Below are 15,527 nucleotides of genomic sequence, written 5' to 3'. Positions count from 1 at the left end.
GCAGCCAATAGGCGCGCGAGCTGTCTCGCCTATGTCTGCATTGCTGCTGCAACGCGTTTTGCATTATTACAAAATTAAGGATAATTTTTGGCTTCAATATCTCGCGGAAAAGGATTTTCCCCTAGCGTAAGATATCTTACGCAGTACTCGTTCCCTCTTCTAGAGAGAACCGAGGTTACGTTAGTAACCGAGTACGTTCTCATCTGATTCTCTGTTTATGCTGACAGCAGCAGCGCCTGCGCGACCTGTGGGCGGGCCTTATGAATATGCCGCTACTGTTGACTCTCAGGGATGTCAGTCACTGCAGCACAATCAGTGATTGGATGAATCGTGTGTTATTGCCCAGTGGTGTAATCGAGTGCATCAAGTAAAGAAAAAAAAAAGAACTAATTGAAAAATAAAATTTGTCCAGAACAGAGCGACACAACTCAATTTAAACTGTTATAGAAGAGCTAATATACTAAGAATGCACTGGTCTCTAGAGGATTGTCTCTCTGCTTTATTTTATAAGAAATATCTTTGTGTCTAAAGTTCCTATGTCCTGTACTCTCAACTTTTGTATAGTAGTATTAGTCATAATTTTTACACCAGGCATGAATAAAAGGGATGTTTTTTTATTTCCTGTTTCGTAAACCACTGGAAAAAAACGGACTGTAATGTATAGAGGAATGAAAATATGGAATCATTTAGCCTACCATTGATATCACACATTTTTACAAGAAAAATTAGTTTTTAAAAAAATATTTAAAGGAACATTTTTACAAGAAAATAAAAAAAATAAAAAAATTTTTAAAGGAACATTTAATGGCACAATATATAGTAAATTGTTGATTTTGATATTTGGAATGAATGTTGCGTTAGTGTGTTTCATTGACTTGACTTTTTATTGTTGTTGATTAAATGTAGTTTTGTATTTTTTACTTGTTGGGACCCCAGGAAGAGTAGCCACTGCCTAGGTAGTGGCTAATGGGGATCCAAATAAACTAATAAACATATATCATTGATGGAAAATACCATTTACAGCCAATACAGGCAATTTACTTAGGAAAGTTTTTTTGACAGTTATAGCACCACGTCTTGCCTGATCTCCACCACTTTTATTAGGTGTCCTCAAAAGGTGCCCATACATGTCTATCAAATTTGTTGTAAATATCAAATTTTTTATTGAAGTTTAGACACTTCTATATATGAGAGCATAAAAATGATCCATGGGTGACAATGATTGGATTTTTTTTTTTTTTTTTTTTTTTTTGTTCCTATCATAATTTTGACATTTTGGCGTTATTGTTAGATATTTACCTATGTTTTCAAATTCCTTAGTTTTTTTGTTGTTGTCTCGATCGGACTAACGGCTTTGAAGATAACCACAATTTTTTAAAGCTCTAAATGACACTTACAAAAACCATAAGGCGAAACCTGGCATGTTTGGTATTGTTGGAATTGGCAAGGATTCAGGAGTCTTAGGAGGTCACTCCTGTGAAAAAACACTGGCTTGAAACTTCTAAGGCTCCTTCAAGGCATTGTGCCAATGATGTATACTGAGTTTTGAGATACACCAATGTTCTCATAGACTATCATGGCACCCTGGACAAAGACACTGCGTGCCAATTTTCAGTAGACTAACAGTTGGGAGCGCTTATAGCTATTTTCATGATTTTTTTCACTGTTATAGCACCACCAAGTGGCCAATTGTCACGATTTTTTTCATGTCAACTCAGATTGAGCTTATGAACATGTGTCCCAAGTTTAGCGAAAATATCTCTTTCCGCTCACAAGTTATAACCATGTTATAGCGCCACCAAGTGGCCAATTGTCATGATTTTTTTTCACGTGATCTCAGACTGAGCTCAGGAAGACGTATCCCAAGTTTAGCAAAAAAATCTCTTTCCGTTCACAAGTTATAACTGTTTTAGTAAAAGTGGTGCTGGTGCCATCAAAAATTTTGGTTCCCCTTATCGATTGTTAATTGAAATTTTGAATTTTTTGGATGATTATTGATTGTCAGACTCCAGAGAATATTCTTGCAGTGGTTTGGTTCTGATCGGACCAAAAACCTAGGAGAAGTTCGCAAAAATAGGTTTTTCAAAAAAATTCAATTTACTCGAAATTGGCGCCTGAAGGGCGAGCAAATCCGAGGCACGCACCTGGTCCGCCTCGAGCCAAGGAATCCAACGATAAAACACTTGAGCCTACGCCTCACGGTTGATGAGTTATGAGCCGTTTCGTACTTTTGACCGCTGTAGCGCCCCCGTCAGGCCGATCGGGGCGGGCCTTGGTGACGCTGTAGGCGGTGTGAGTACTATCAGCCCCCAAAGTTTCAAGTCTCTACGACTTACGGTTTGGTCTGCCCGATCAGTTTTATGTCTGAATGTTGCATCATGGGAAAATTAACAATAACAATAGGGTTTCAGCACTTCGTGCTTGAACCCCTAATAAGTGCCTAAAAAAGGGCCACAAAAAGGCCTCTAAAAAAAAAACTATAGGGTCTAGGCACTTGCCGCTTGCGCTGCTGCGTTCCAAAAACTTTATCAAGCCTTTTAACATGTGCCTCGGAGAGGAAAAAGTATGTTTTTTGCCCTTTTAGCTCATTTATCATGGAAATGTGGTGAATTTTTTTTTTACCTTTTAAACTGTGACACCTCCACTGATGGCCCGATCTCCATAAAAGTTTGCACGCTTCTTTAGAATACTATGGCGCATGTGCTCAGCTAATTTGGTGAAGTTCTGCTCTTTTTTCCCCCATTTTTCAGTCATTTAAATGTCATTTTGCATAGGATAATACAGAGGCCTTCTCACCTATATGACAGTTAAAGCGCCCCACCAGTGGCCCGACGTCCGTGAAAGTTTTCAAGCTTCTTTAGGATCACGTGACGCATGCCCGATTTTGTGAGGCTGTATGCAAATCAGACAGCAAGATGGCCGCTTTCAGCCATTTCATGGGATTTGCCATAGAAATGCATCATTTTGACACCCTTTTAACAGTTATAGCGCCACCAAGTGGCCAGTCGCCGCGTCCTTTTTCACGCGACCACAGAATGAGCTCGTACATACGTGTGCTGAGTTTGGTGCAAAAATCTCGTTCCGTTCACGAGTTATAGCCAATTAAAGGTGCCCTAGAATGGATTATTTTATTATTTTAGAATGTTTCCTGGGGTGCCCTTATAATGTTAGTATGTTTTTTAGATCAAAAGTTGTTATAATTTAGAAATAAAAGGCATATTTCCTAGCCTGATTTCATCCCCTGATTTGAACGCTCTGTTTGAAGGGGCGTGTCTGCTGTGAGACTTCAATGTAAACGGCCACTGCTGTGATTGGCTGACATGCTTGCATATGAAATCTGGCATTCGAGCTATCTGGAAACCTTTTACTATTACAGCTTTTATACGTTTTTACTATTACAGCTATCGGGATTAACGAATCATGAGAAGTTTTTTAAGTATTTAGATCTATTCCCATCACATAAAAGGTTGCAGTGAGCATTGAGCAGATGACAGTCTGTTGATCGCGTGAATGAAGATCTTATCACTGCAACGCGATTTACTGATGCATAAACAATGTTGAACGACTTTGAGAGAAAGATTATCTGTCTGAACTTGAACAATTACACATCAGAAATTCACATAACCCACTGGTTCTCCAGAGGCTCGGATGAAGGAGCTAAACAAATATTCTTGTGTTCATTTGTACATCCAAACACTGAGCAACTGCCATGCTTCGTTCGCTCGTTTGCAAGCCACGATGTCTCTCGAGGAAAAAACAATATCGCGCTGGATCTAGATAACACAGTGTAAATTATCGTTAATAAAATCACTACTTACCGCTTGCGGGAATATAACGTTAGTTGAAATCGCCCCCTTCGTCCGTTTGAGACGCCGAGAGAAGCCTGGCTGCTTGATATTGTTCCAGGTTAGAAAAACAGTCCGTGGTGAAATGGGCAGAGCAAACTAACAACTTCGAATTAAACTGTAGCGGTATCCGATTATAGATAGATAGATTAGAGATAGATCTGCCATTTTCCCTATGATCCTTCACCTGCAGAACTTCTGATGATTCGGCTGCGCAGTTTCGCCTGGCCTTGAACATGGGCTGGCATATGCAAATTTTTGGAGGCGTACATATTAATGATCCCGACTGTTGCGTCACAGTTGGTGTTATGTGGAGATTCGCCTGTTTTTCAGGGGTGTTTTTCAAAAACGAGATTTAAATAAGAAAGAGAAAACTATGGTGTTTGAGACTCACTTTATGTCATGTCCATGTACTGAACTCTTGTTATTTAACTATGCCAAGATAAATTCAATTTCACATTCTAGGGCACCTTTAAGCAAAATGGGCTCCTCCCACTTCAAACGTTTTGGCGGCCCTTAGGGACCGTGAACCCAAATTTTCACTTTTTTTTGATAATTATTGACATTCGGACTCCAGAGAATCTTGCTGCACTGGTTTGGTTCCGGTCGGGCCAAAAACCTAGGACTAGTTCGCGAAAGTAGGTTTTGTGAAAAACCCCAAATACCCGAAAATTTTCCCAGGGTGACGAGCAAATCCGAGGCACGTACCTGGTCCGCCTCGAGCCAAGGAATCCAACGATATAAGACACTTGAGCCTACGCCTTACGGTTGATGAGTTATGAGCCGTTTCGTACTTTTGACCACTGTAGCGCCCCCGTCAGGCCGATCGGGGCGGGCCTTGGTGACGCTGTAGGCGGTGTGAGTACTATCAGCCCCCAAAGTTTCAAGTCTCTACGACTTACGGTTTGGTCTGCCCGATCAGTTTTATGTCTGAATGTTGCATCATGGGAAAATTAACAATAACAATAGGGTTTCAGCACTTCGTGCTTGAACCCCGAATAAACAAATTAACTAATCATTTGGACAATTGAACTCTTCACAATTTTGGGCTAATTTTTTTTTTGCCATGAAGGTCTGTGTATTACATATATATATGCCATTATGTATGTGCGAATTTCACGAACAGGATGACTTCATAAAGATTTGGCTTTACTGAAAATAATAACTTTACAGACAAACACTAAAATAATCAATTTTGATTATATCATGCATCCCGTGTAGTTATTAGCAAAAAACAAGGTGGCTAAATTACTGCGTCACCTTGTGGCTGTTCACCATATTCAGTCTACACTTGATTTCACACAACACATGTACTCGTTTTATAAACCATTCGGATTACACATCATTAAATGTAACATAATTAAGAAACTGCTGGCTGCAAAATAAAAAAGTCATAAATTCCTTTATGACTACAGGAAATCAAATAATGACTTGGTTCTATGATTCAGGGGCACAATCCTTTTGTTTCTGGCCCTTGTAGTTCAAGGGTTATTAATGCGATATGACTCAGCTTGTCAGTTAACTACGGCTCTTTGTACACAGCAAAAACTCCAGTGTTAAATTAACACTCCTGGGAGTGTATGAGTCCACACTCAAGAGTGTTTAAGTTAATGAGATAATTAAGTGATTAATTTAGTGATGATTGAACATTATTGAAGACACCTGATGTTAACAAGCAGAATCACTGAAGGAGAAAATCTCAAATTGTAAGCCACCGTTATGACGATCAATGGTTGCTTTTGTTGGACTCTTGACCCATATACTATTAACTTTAGATTTTGTTTGGCTGTTGTATCTGAGTTATAACTGCCAGTTGAACAAAGAAAAAAAAAAGTGATCTGATGGTGTTGGTTATATTATGACAATCATCATTTGAACTTGATCACTGAACTCATTAAAATCCTTCTTTCTGACTTCGATTTATGTTGTTGGTTACAGCATAACTGTGAATCTGCATAAATGCCCAGAATTGTTGATATGATAAAGGATTTCTTAAAAGTTGTTTAAAAAGAAAATCATTATTTTAGGCACACACAGATGTCAAAATTCAGTCTATGCATCTCAACAATGGTGAGGAGCAGAATATTCAATTAGGAAAAGTAAATTACATAGACAATTCAGATCATAATTTATTCATACCGCAATGCATGATGGGAACCATTAATGAGTTGTGATTGGTGGCAGCCACTGCAACATGCTTTATTATTGTCACCATTGTTGAGATTCACAGGCTGATTATTGATGTCTGTGTTTTAAATGAATTTATCTGAATGTCTTTTGATCAGAACAATGTTTATTAAATATTTTGAATTATAAATAAAGTACTGATAATAAGGCTGAAGAATCGCAAAACTGCTGCTAACAAGTTAAACCAAACTACCTCAATAAGTTTCATTTTTCAGATCACAGCATGATTATGTCTAAACATAACCAAAACTATAAGATAACATTTTCCTTTGTTCAGTTAACTGTTATAAATCAATAACCGCAGACGAACAACAGTAAAAATGAAAGTAAACACATAATGGCCTAGAACCCAAATAAAGCAAACACCCATCACCTTAATGGTAACTTACAATTTGTGATTTTCTCCTTCAGTGATTCTGCTTGTTAACATCAGGTGTCTTCAATAATGCTCAATCATCACTAAATTAATCACTTAATTATCTCATCAGCCCTAAATGCCGCTCCATCTGAAAGCAGGTGATGGTGATTTACTACTAATCAAGGAACCGGCTTTACTGACTAGATGCGCATAACAATATCGCGATTTAAATCGCCCAGCCCTATATGTGGGAAATCTTTGGAGACTTTTGAGATATTGTAAGTACACAACTGGAGGAAATATATCACACTGTGCAAGTTATTTCCGGAAATTTTATTACAAAATTGTTACATATTGGACCTTTAACAGACATGAGAACAATTTTTAAGAAAAACTGCATTTCAGATAAAATTTACATTTTTAGTTTGAAACAGTTTTCTAAAATGAACAAAAAGCTGATGTTGTAAATGGTATAGTGATGTATTTTAAAGTTATTTTAAAAGACCTGCCCCTTTTTATCAAATCTAAAGTTACTTAATTGATACAAGATCTGTTAAAGGGATGGTTTGGAGTAAAATCAACCAAGGGACCTCGCGCCAAACCCCCCCTATTTGTACTACTATAGAAGTTTGGTACCATTCTGGGCATTATTAGTGGGGTAATTTACGAGATACATCATAGGATAAATTAGCGCCTGCGTTTAGACGAGCGTTATGGGGGGGAAATCTGCGTGCATATGGTGACGCAAAAGTGTATGAAATTCAATGTAGTATGCACTCCAGGCGGCTAGGTGGCAAAGTGAAGCACTGCCACACAACAACACCAAGTCCGCGCACCTGCGTATAACCTTCACTGTCTAGCAGACTCTTGCGTTTTTACCCTTTAGACGGGAACGCGACGGTGGAGCATTTTTACGATTTCCACTCTGGAGGGTGGTTTCACTTTTTTGCGTTTTTAAGCCCCAAAAACGCTGTCGCCGTCTAAACGAAAGGCACATCTGATAAAATATTTGTACGTTTTCACCCCTGAGCGTTCTCATGTAAACAGGGCCTAAGCCATTCGGCTGATATCTCTAAATAAGCTCTAACTTTAATAATGTTCGAACCCTAGGTTGATTTTACTCCGAACCATCCCTTTAAGGGGTAAAACAATATATATATATATATATTACAAATGCAAAAAGAGGGAATGTAAAAATAAACATGTTAAACATTTGTATCTATGTATGAAGACTTCAGATGCAAAAGCCTCTAAGAGCCATCTGAAATTTTCCTCGAATGATCGTTTTTATCAAGCTTGTATGTTTATGTTCAGTTATTTCACTTGATTGGCAATGAAAAGTACCTTAATTGTCATTAAAGTGAAATATACGAGATATACCTAAATATATGAGCTTGATAAAAATTCTCATTTTAGGAGAAAATGTCAGATGGCACTTAGAGGCTTTTGCATCTGAAGTCTTCATATATATAAAGTTACTAAATAGTTGCAAAATATATACAAAAAATATTATAATGAAGAAAACACAAACTAACACAACAATCAATCAACCCTTACAATTGCCTTAAATTTATGATATTAAAACTATATCAATAGACATGTGAGACTAAAGCATTAAAGAACACCCTCTCACCCCCTCCCCAACCCCCCCAATCCGCCCGGCCCACCTTTCATCTCATATCTGGAGCCGGGCCTGCTTGTGACTCACATTGTGATCATATGGAGAGATCACTGTGAGATCACTGTCTTGACTGGGATGTTAATGAAGATAAATCTGGCCTTTTATTTGTAAAAAAAAAAAAAAACAAAAAAAAAAAACAATCTAAACTTGGTGTCACTCTTTCTTCAGGGTGATCAGAGTTTTTTCTTTGTTTTCTGAGAAGAAAATAAAACGATAAACAATCCTATGTAAGTTTTTGCTATTTTAAATATTGTTGCAGATTTGCTCAAAACTCACCAGTATTTTATTGTAATATTGCAGGCATCTCTATTTCCTCTGGGTGCTTCGAGTCCTTCCTCCCTGCAAAATAAAAGCATTGACTGACCTCTCGTATGTGTTTTTATCATGATTGCAGATTGTTCCAGATCAGATGAGTGTGAATCATCAGATTGTGTGCGGCTCAAAACTCACCAGCTCTTCTTGCACAGATGATCTGAAGAAGAATCACAGTAGGAGCAGCAAACACTGCGATCCCAACAATAGTCACAATCACTGCAGGAAACATGAGAGGAAGAAGAGAAACTGTACATGACTGAAGTCAAGGGTATTCAACTATCAACAGTTATTGATGAAGCTTTTACAGACTGACTGATAGTTTAATGTTATAAAGCTGTCAGTATAAATGAACATGTCGTACCTCTGTATAATAATCCAGCATTCACACTGACTTCAGTTTCTCCTGGATCTGTGGATCACGTCTGTTAGTTCAGTTCAACACATAATGCATCATATAAACGAAACATCATCATCACTTATACTACAGGGCCGTTGAATGCTTGAATCTGATTGGTTGACGAACGTTCTAAGGTGTGCATTATTTTCAGGGAAACGCACGGCTAAAGTAGTTCCAGGCAGGTCTTGACCGCATTACAGTTCCATATCACTTCGCGTAGTCAACTGTAATAACGGAAAATAGGATACAATTCATAACAAGAAAAAGCATTTAGCCCCGTGCGCTTGATCTGCAATTTTCAATGTCTAGCTTCACAATCAATAGAAACATGCAGTTTAATTAAATAAGTTAAATAAAGTATATAGTATAATCAATAGAAAATTAAACTGAATATAGGCTAAATAAATGGATAGTCCTGCAGCACGGATTTTTATTGCAGATAATATGTGACCCTGGATCACAAAACCAGTCTTATGTTGCACGGGTGTATTTGTGGCAATAGCCAACAAAACATTGTATGGGTCAAAATTATTGATTTTTCTTTTATGCCAAAAATCATTAGGATATTAAGTAAAGATCATGTTCCATGAAGATATTTTGTAAATTTCCCACCTTAAATATATAAGACATTTATTTTTGTGAATGGATGCAGCACTATCGCCAATAGAAATGGACAACTTTAAAGGCGATTTTCTCAATATTTCGATTTTTCTGCACCCTCAGATTCCAGATTTTCGAATAGTTGTATCTCGGCCAAATATTGTCCTATCCTAACAAACCATAGATCAATGGAAAGATTATGTATTCAGCTTTCAGATGATGTATAAATCTCAATTAAAAAAAAATACCCATAAGACTGGTTTTGTGGTCCAGGGTCACATATAACAAATAAATAATTATTGATAGGCCTACTTGTTAAAAGGGCTTTGTGTTTCATTTATTTGGCTATAGTCTACTGTCATCTGTCAATAATGGAAAAAAAGAATGAAGGAATTAATTAAAACGAATTGAATTAATAAATAAATAATAATATTGACACACATGCTTTTCTGTCTCATTATTGCAACATCTCTCTCTAATAAATGCATTAATAACTGCATAATGAATGTAATTTGATACTTATGACTGATCATGCCCAAACGCGTGTTCAGCGCGTTCAGTCTGTGTTCAAAGCAAGCGGCAACCTCCCCGTCTCTCTCTTGAAACCAACACGGAAGTGAGTTAAACTGCAATTCATCGACTGGCCGCTTGGGCTGGCTTCAGAAGTGAGTCAAATCTGTATCTCCCCCATGTTAAAATGACCAACTTTACAGCAGAAAAAAACATGTTTACAGCCTGGATCTCTATGTGGCTTTGGTCTATACAGCTAATTTTGCCCTTCATAACAACTGTGAGGGGGGTGAATTTTTTTATAACTCATCCGTTTAGTTGATTAATATTTAAACTTCTGCATAATTAAGGGTGTGGCCACTTGAGTGACAGATGGATTCCCGCTGATGTCATTGCTAGCTGTTTGTCTGCTGTTGTTACTAGCCGTCACTTCACCTCAGCATATTTTAGCTGCTGAACTTGCCATTTCTGCAGTGTTTTGTGCTTTTTTCCGGGATTATTTCATACAATTTAATACACCCATTACTTCGCCCACGGCTTAGGATTCCGTCGTTGTCGTCGAGTATCGTTCGAGAGAACAACCAGCGCTGTATTTCAGTTGTTTTCCTCTGTGATGCACTAATGGATGTCTGACAATTTCGTTGCTTTTTGGAGTTTTCAGATTTTAAAACGTCAATAAGGGCTCGTTCGTTCTGCTCTCACGGAACATATAGATTATAATATGCTTAAGTACCGTGTAACACCCTGCAGGTGTCGGCGCTTTCTCCGTCCATGCAATAAATGCACATCCATGAATGAGCGTGGATTTTCTAGCGCATTTACTTGAACTTCATAGGCAATATATCTATGGTTTAACCCATTTGAGAGGCGGCCAAAATCAGAATTTAAAATGGACTGAATAAGCTCTCTATGAACTTGAGCGATGCCGCGCTGACGGACCATACACTATAAAAAGAGAGTGACTGACATGTAACGTTAAGCACATAAATCACTGTCACACACACACTCTCAGAGTAATATTAAGTTACTGCCTAATACATTTTCAACTAGCAGAATATTACAGAATCATAGCAAGGCTCCTCAGCTCCACTCACGCCCCGCCTCTTTGCCCATTTTCTGTTATCCAGGAGTGACGCAAGGCCAAGATGGCGACGGCCGGCTCCGCCTACTTTAGGCTTCAAAAATGCTCTTCAGAAACCTACGGGTGACGTCACGGACACTACGTCCATATTTTTTTACAGTCTATGGTTCAAAGTCGGTGTTTAAAATCTGCTGCAGTCGATGAAAACAGTCAGAGAATGTGTCAGCTAGTCGTGTGTCCCCAGCATTAGTCTGCTATCAGCGGCTCAAACCTTCGTTACTAACTCTACCTAACCCTAACTCAGCATTAGTCTGCTATCAGCGGCTCAAACCTTCGTTACTAACTCTACCTAACCCTAACTCAGCATTAGTCTGCTATCAGTGGCTCAAACCTCCGTTACTAACTCTACCTAACCCTAACTCAGCATTAGTCTGCTATCAGCGGCTCAAACCTTCGTTACTAACTCTACCTAACCCTAACTCAGCATTAGTCTGCTATCAGCGGCTCAAACCTCCGTTACTAACTCTACCTAACCCTAACTCAGCATTAGTCTGCTATCAGCGGCTCAAACCTCCGTTACTAACTCTACCTAACCCTAACTCAGCATTAGTCTGCTATCAGTGGCTCAAACCTTCGTTACTAACTCTACCTAACCCTAACTCAGCATTAGTCTGCTATCAGCGGCTCAAACCTCCGTTACTAACTCTACCTAACCCTAACTCAGCATTAGTCTGCTATCAGTGGCTCAAACCTCCGTTACTAACTCTACCTAACCCTAACTCAGCATTAGTCTGCTATCAGCGGCTCAAACCTTCGTTACTAACTCTACCTAACCCTAACTCAGCATTAGTCTGCTATCAGCGGCTCAAACCTTCGTTACTAACTCTACCTAACCCTAACCCAGCATTAGTCTGCTATCAGCGGCTCAAACCTCCGTTACTAACTCTACCTAACCCTAACTCAGCATTAGTCTGCTATCAGTGGCTCAAACCTCCGTTACTAACTCTACCTAACCCTAACTCAGCATTAGTCTGCTATCAGTGGCTCAAACCTCCGTTACTAACTCTACCTAACCCTAACCCAGCATTAGTCTGCTATCAGTGGCTCAAATCTCCGTTACTAACTCTACCTAACCCTAACTCAGCATTAGTCTGCTATCAGTGGCTCAAACCTCCGTTACTAACTCTACCTAACCCTAACTCAGCATTAGTCTGCTATCAGCGGCTCAAACCTTCGTTACTAACTCTACCTAACCCTAACTCAGCATTAGTCTGCTATCAGCGGCTCAAACCTTCGTTACTAACTCTACCTAACCCTAACTCAGCATTAGTCTGCTATCAGCGGCTCAAACCTTCGTTACTAACTCTACCTAACCCTAACCCAGCATTAGTCTGCTATCAGCGGCTCAAACCTCCGTTACTAACTCTACCTAACCCTAACTCAGCATTAGTCTGCTATCAGTGGCTCAAACCTCCGTTACTAACTCTACCTAACCCTAACTCAGCATTAGTCTGCTATCAGTGGCTCAAACCTCCGTTACTAACTCTACCTAACCCTAACCCAGCATTAGTCTGCTATCAGTGGCTCAAATCTCCGTTACTAACTCTACCTAACCCTAACCCAGCATTAGTCTGCTATCAGTGGCTCAAATCTCCGTTACTAACTCTAAAATGACGTTTTGCAATTAGCAACGGAGGCATGGGATTAGATGCGTAAGAAATTAGTCCTACATACAAGAGCATTTTAATGACAAAAACTTTACAAACGTCTTGAAATACATAATCTGAACAATGTTTCGAGGTGTGGTAACTGTAGTATAAGTGGAATAATTGACTTCAGGCCATTGAATTATTAGAAAAATAACTCCGCTTCGCGTCGTGACCGCATTACCACCTCGGGTGTGCATTATTTTTCTAATAATTCAACGGCCTGTCGTCAATTATTCCTTACATAATACTTGAGCTGCACATCACAGAAATGATGAATATGTGCACGAGTCTGTCATCATTATCTTCTTACTTCAATCTCAAGGTTTCTTTCATAGATATTGAATAGACACTTGCATTTCAAAGTTTGCACAAACATTGAAATGTTGAATAACTATTTATTGACGGCATCTAAAATACAACTTTTCCTGTATGAAAACATTGAAATGCACAAATATTGAGGAATCCTTCGAGGTTGATGTGTGTGACAGTGATCATGTGATCATGAACTGTGTGTAGAAGCTGCTGCTGTAGTTCGTTCACACACACCTGGATTCAGAGAGATTGCTGTGGTGTCTGGAGTCAGTGTTGCTGTAGTTGATGTTACAACTATTAAAAACAAGATGGAAATAGTAACATGGGATGAGTTGTGTTTAATAAATCCTCACTATGATTTTATTAATTTATCATAGGAGACTAAAGAGCTTTTTTTGTAGCTAATATGTGTGATGATAAAGCAGTCTGTGAGAGCCAGTGCAAACCACTGAAGCGAGAGACTGATGATGTGTGACAGTGATCATGTGATCATGAACCTTGTGTAGAAGCTGCTGCTGTAGTTCGGCTTGATGTCTTCTCAGAGTTTGAGCTTCTGACTGGAGTCAGTGTTGTTGAAGCGACTGGAGCTGCAGAAGATGAATGTTCAGACGCATCAGGACATTAACATCATATTTTCATATTGATCATGACATGCAGTTTGTGTTCAATCATCACAGCTTACAGTGGCAGTAGTTGAGAAGAGAGATGTTACTGTATCATTTATTCCTGGTTTATATGAGAGTGAAACACAGTGAGCTGCTTCCCATAAACCTTCAGCTTTCCTGAATCAATGACATTATTAAGCCTTAGAATTCCTAAAACTGCATACAAATCCTTATAATTCCCAATATTGACGTCCCTCATGGGTCATACATGAAATATTGCATAAATCAGAAGAGTCTATTTTAGCCTAGTATGACCCATAGGAGGTCAATATTGGGGATTATAAGGATTTTTATGCAGTTTATGACTTTGACCACTAATATTTTATAATTGCCAAACGTATGAAGCCATCAGGAAGAGTAGAGCCAGTGTGTGAAAGTTTTGACAAATCTGTCAGAAAAGAGTGTTTTCTCACCTGAATACTTGACAGTGTATCTGACTGAGGTCTTGAGTTGATTTCTGTGAGTAAGCCGACATCTCCACTCTCTGTTGTTATCTTCATTCAGGAGTGTTGTAGTCAGAGTGATGATACAGCGATATTGATCTGATGATGATGATAATATCTGATATCTGGAGTCTGTCTTCAGATCAACACCAGCCTGATTCACCCACAACAGCTCAACTCCCTCAGAACGAACCCGATCATCACAGGAGAGTCCAGTATCTGAATACAACTGACAGGAGAGAGTCACAGAGCGGCCTGGACTGATCTCAGTCTGTGAGGATGAAGATGATGATGATGATGATGATGATGATGATGATGGAGACACTGAAACTGAACACAAGACACAAATCACAGACTCTTCAATCATCGTCTGAGTTTAAAAGGAGAATCTGCCCTTTTTAAATTGATCACATAATCATAAACTTACCATGAAGAACATGCAGATAAACATCAGCATCAGTTCCTTGTTTTTGGTCTCTTCCATACACATTTATCCATTGTTGGCAGGTGTAAGATCCATAATCTTCTTCTGTGACGTTCTTGATGTTCAGAGAGCAGTCAGACTCCAGACTCAGTCTCTCATGTCTCTCTGTGTCTTTCTTCTTTATCCCTCCAGTAATCAGTTCAACTGCTGAATGACTGAATCTGCTGTAGGTCCATGTAGTTTTAGATTTGCAGTCAGGAAGAGTATTATTACAGGACAGACGCACATTTTCACCAGAACTGATGAACACATGATCCTCCACTCCACTGATACCTGAAACACAGTATATCTCAGTCATCATTATGATATTAATAAATATAAACCATACCAGCATAAAAAGCAGAAGAATCAAATCATACAGTCTTTTTCCTGTGTTTGATAGTTAATGCATTAATAAACATTTATGGATAAACCAAATCAAACGCCTCTTTAAGAAGGAATAAGAAATACCCTGACTTTGAAACAAATTTAAATAATGTAATATCATCATCCAGATGATACAGTCGTGATGATACTGTACTTCTGTTCTCTGACCACACAACATCACTTCACTGAGCTGAACACTCGTTGTGTGTTTGATAGTAAGTTTATGATCAATCATGAGCTGAGTTTGGGAAGTAGTTAACAGTGAATTTGATCATGATTAGGGCCGTCTCAAGTAAAGGCATGACAAAATAATGCATTAACAAATCATTTAATAATAAAATATGATTAAACATGCACTAGGAGAATATTTGTATTCCTTTACACCACCAGTACAACAAAACAAACAAACAAAAGATAAAAGTTATTTGTAGTTCTTTTATTATTTATTAATATTATTAAACACAGACTCATCAGTCAACATATATTAGAGTAAAATGGCAGCGTTACCGTAGCAACACAACTAACACGCCGAGAGCACCTGTAGTGAAGATATTTTAAGTTGAACTAAATAGTA

The 15,527-nt window shown here is 38.6% G+C and overlaps 2 protein-coding genes and 1 long non-coding RNA gene across 3 annotated transcripts in view; all 3 read right to left on the bottom strand.

Moving 5' to 3' along the window:
- Positions 1 to 14,885, bottom strand: part of LOC309514142 (uncharacterized protein) — a gene marked incomplete at both ends in the record, with an annotated part of 73,425 nt that extends 58,540 nt beyond the window's left edge. The window contains 2 exons of the mRNA XM_082190286.1: positions 14,074 to 14,433; positions 14,531 to 14,885. Coding sequence (XP_082046412.1) covers positions 14,074 to 14,433; positions 14,531 to 14,885 — 715 coding nt within the window. The remainder of the gene's footprint in view (positions 1 to 14,073; positions 14,434 to 14,530) is intronic.
- LOC309498939 (uncharacterized protein) overlaps positions 1 to 15,527 on the bottom strand; it is a 259,849-nt gene that overhangs the window by 80,292 nt on the left and 164,030 nt on the right. The window lies entirely within an intron of this gene.
- On the bottom strand, positions 8,521 to 13,404 carry LOC309503463. Its single transcript, XR_014207648.1, has 3 exons — positions 13,230 to 13,404; positions 8,748 to 8,795; positions 8,521 to 8,602 (listed from the first exon to the last, which is right to left on the bottom strand). It is a non-coding gene; the product is annotated as an uncharacterized lncRNA (long non-coding RNA).

The sequence above is a fragment of the Leuciscus leuciscus genome (assembly GCF_965113295.1).
Source record: "Leuciscus leuciscus genome assembly, chromosome: 1".
Classification (NCBI taxonomy): Eukaryota; Metazoa; Chordata; class Actinopteri; order Cypriniformes; family Leuciscidae; genus Leuciscus; species Leuciscus leuciscus.
Note: the sequence above shows the minus strand (reverse complement) of the source record. Positions and strands in the feature narration are given on the sequence as shown.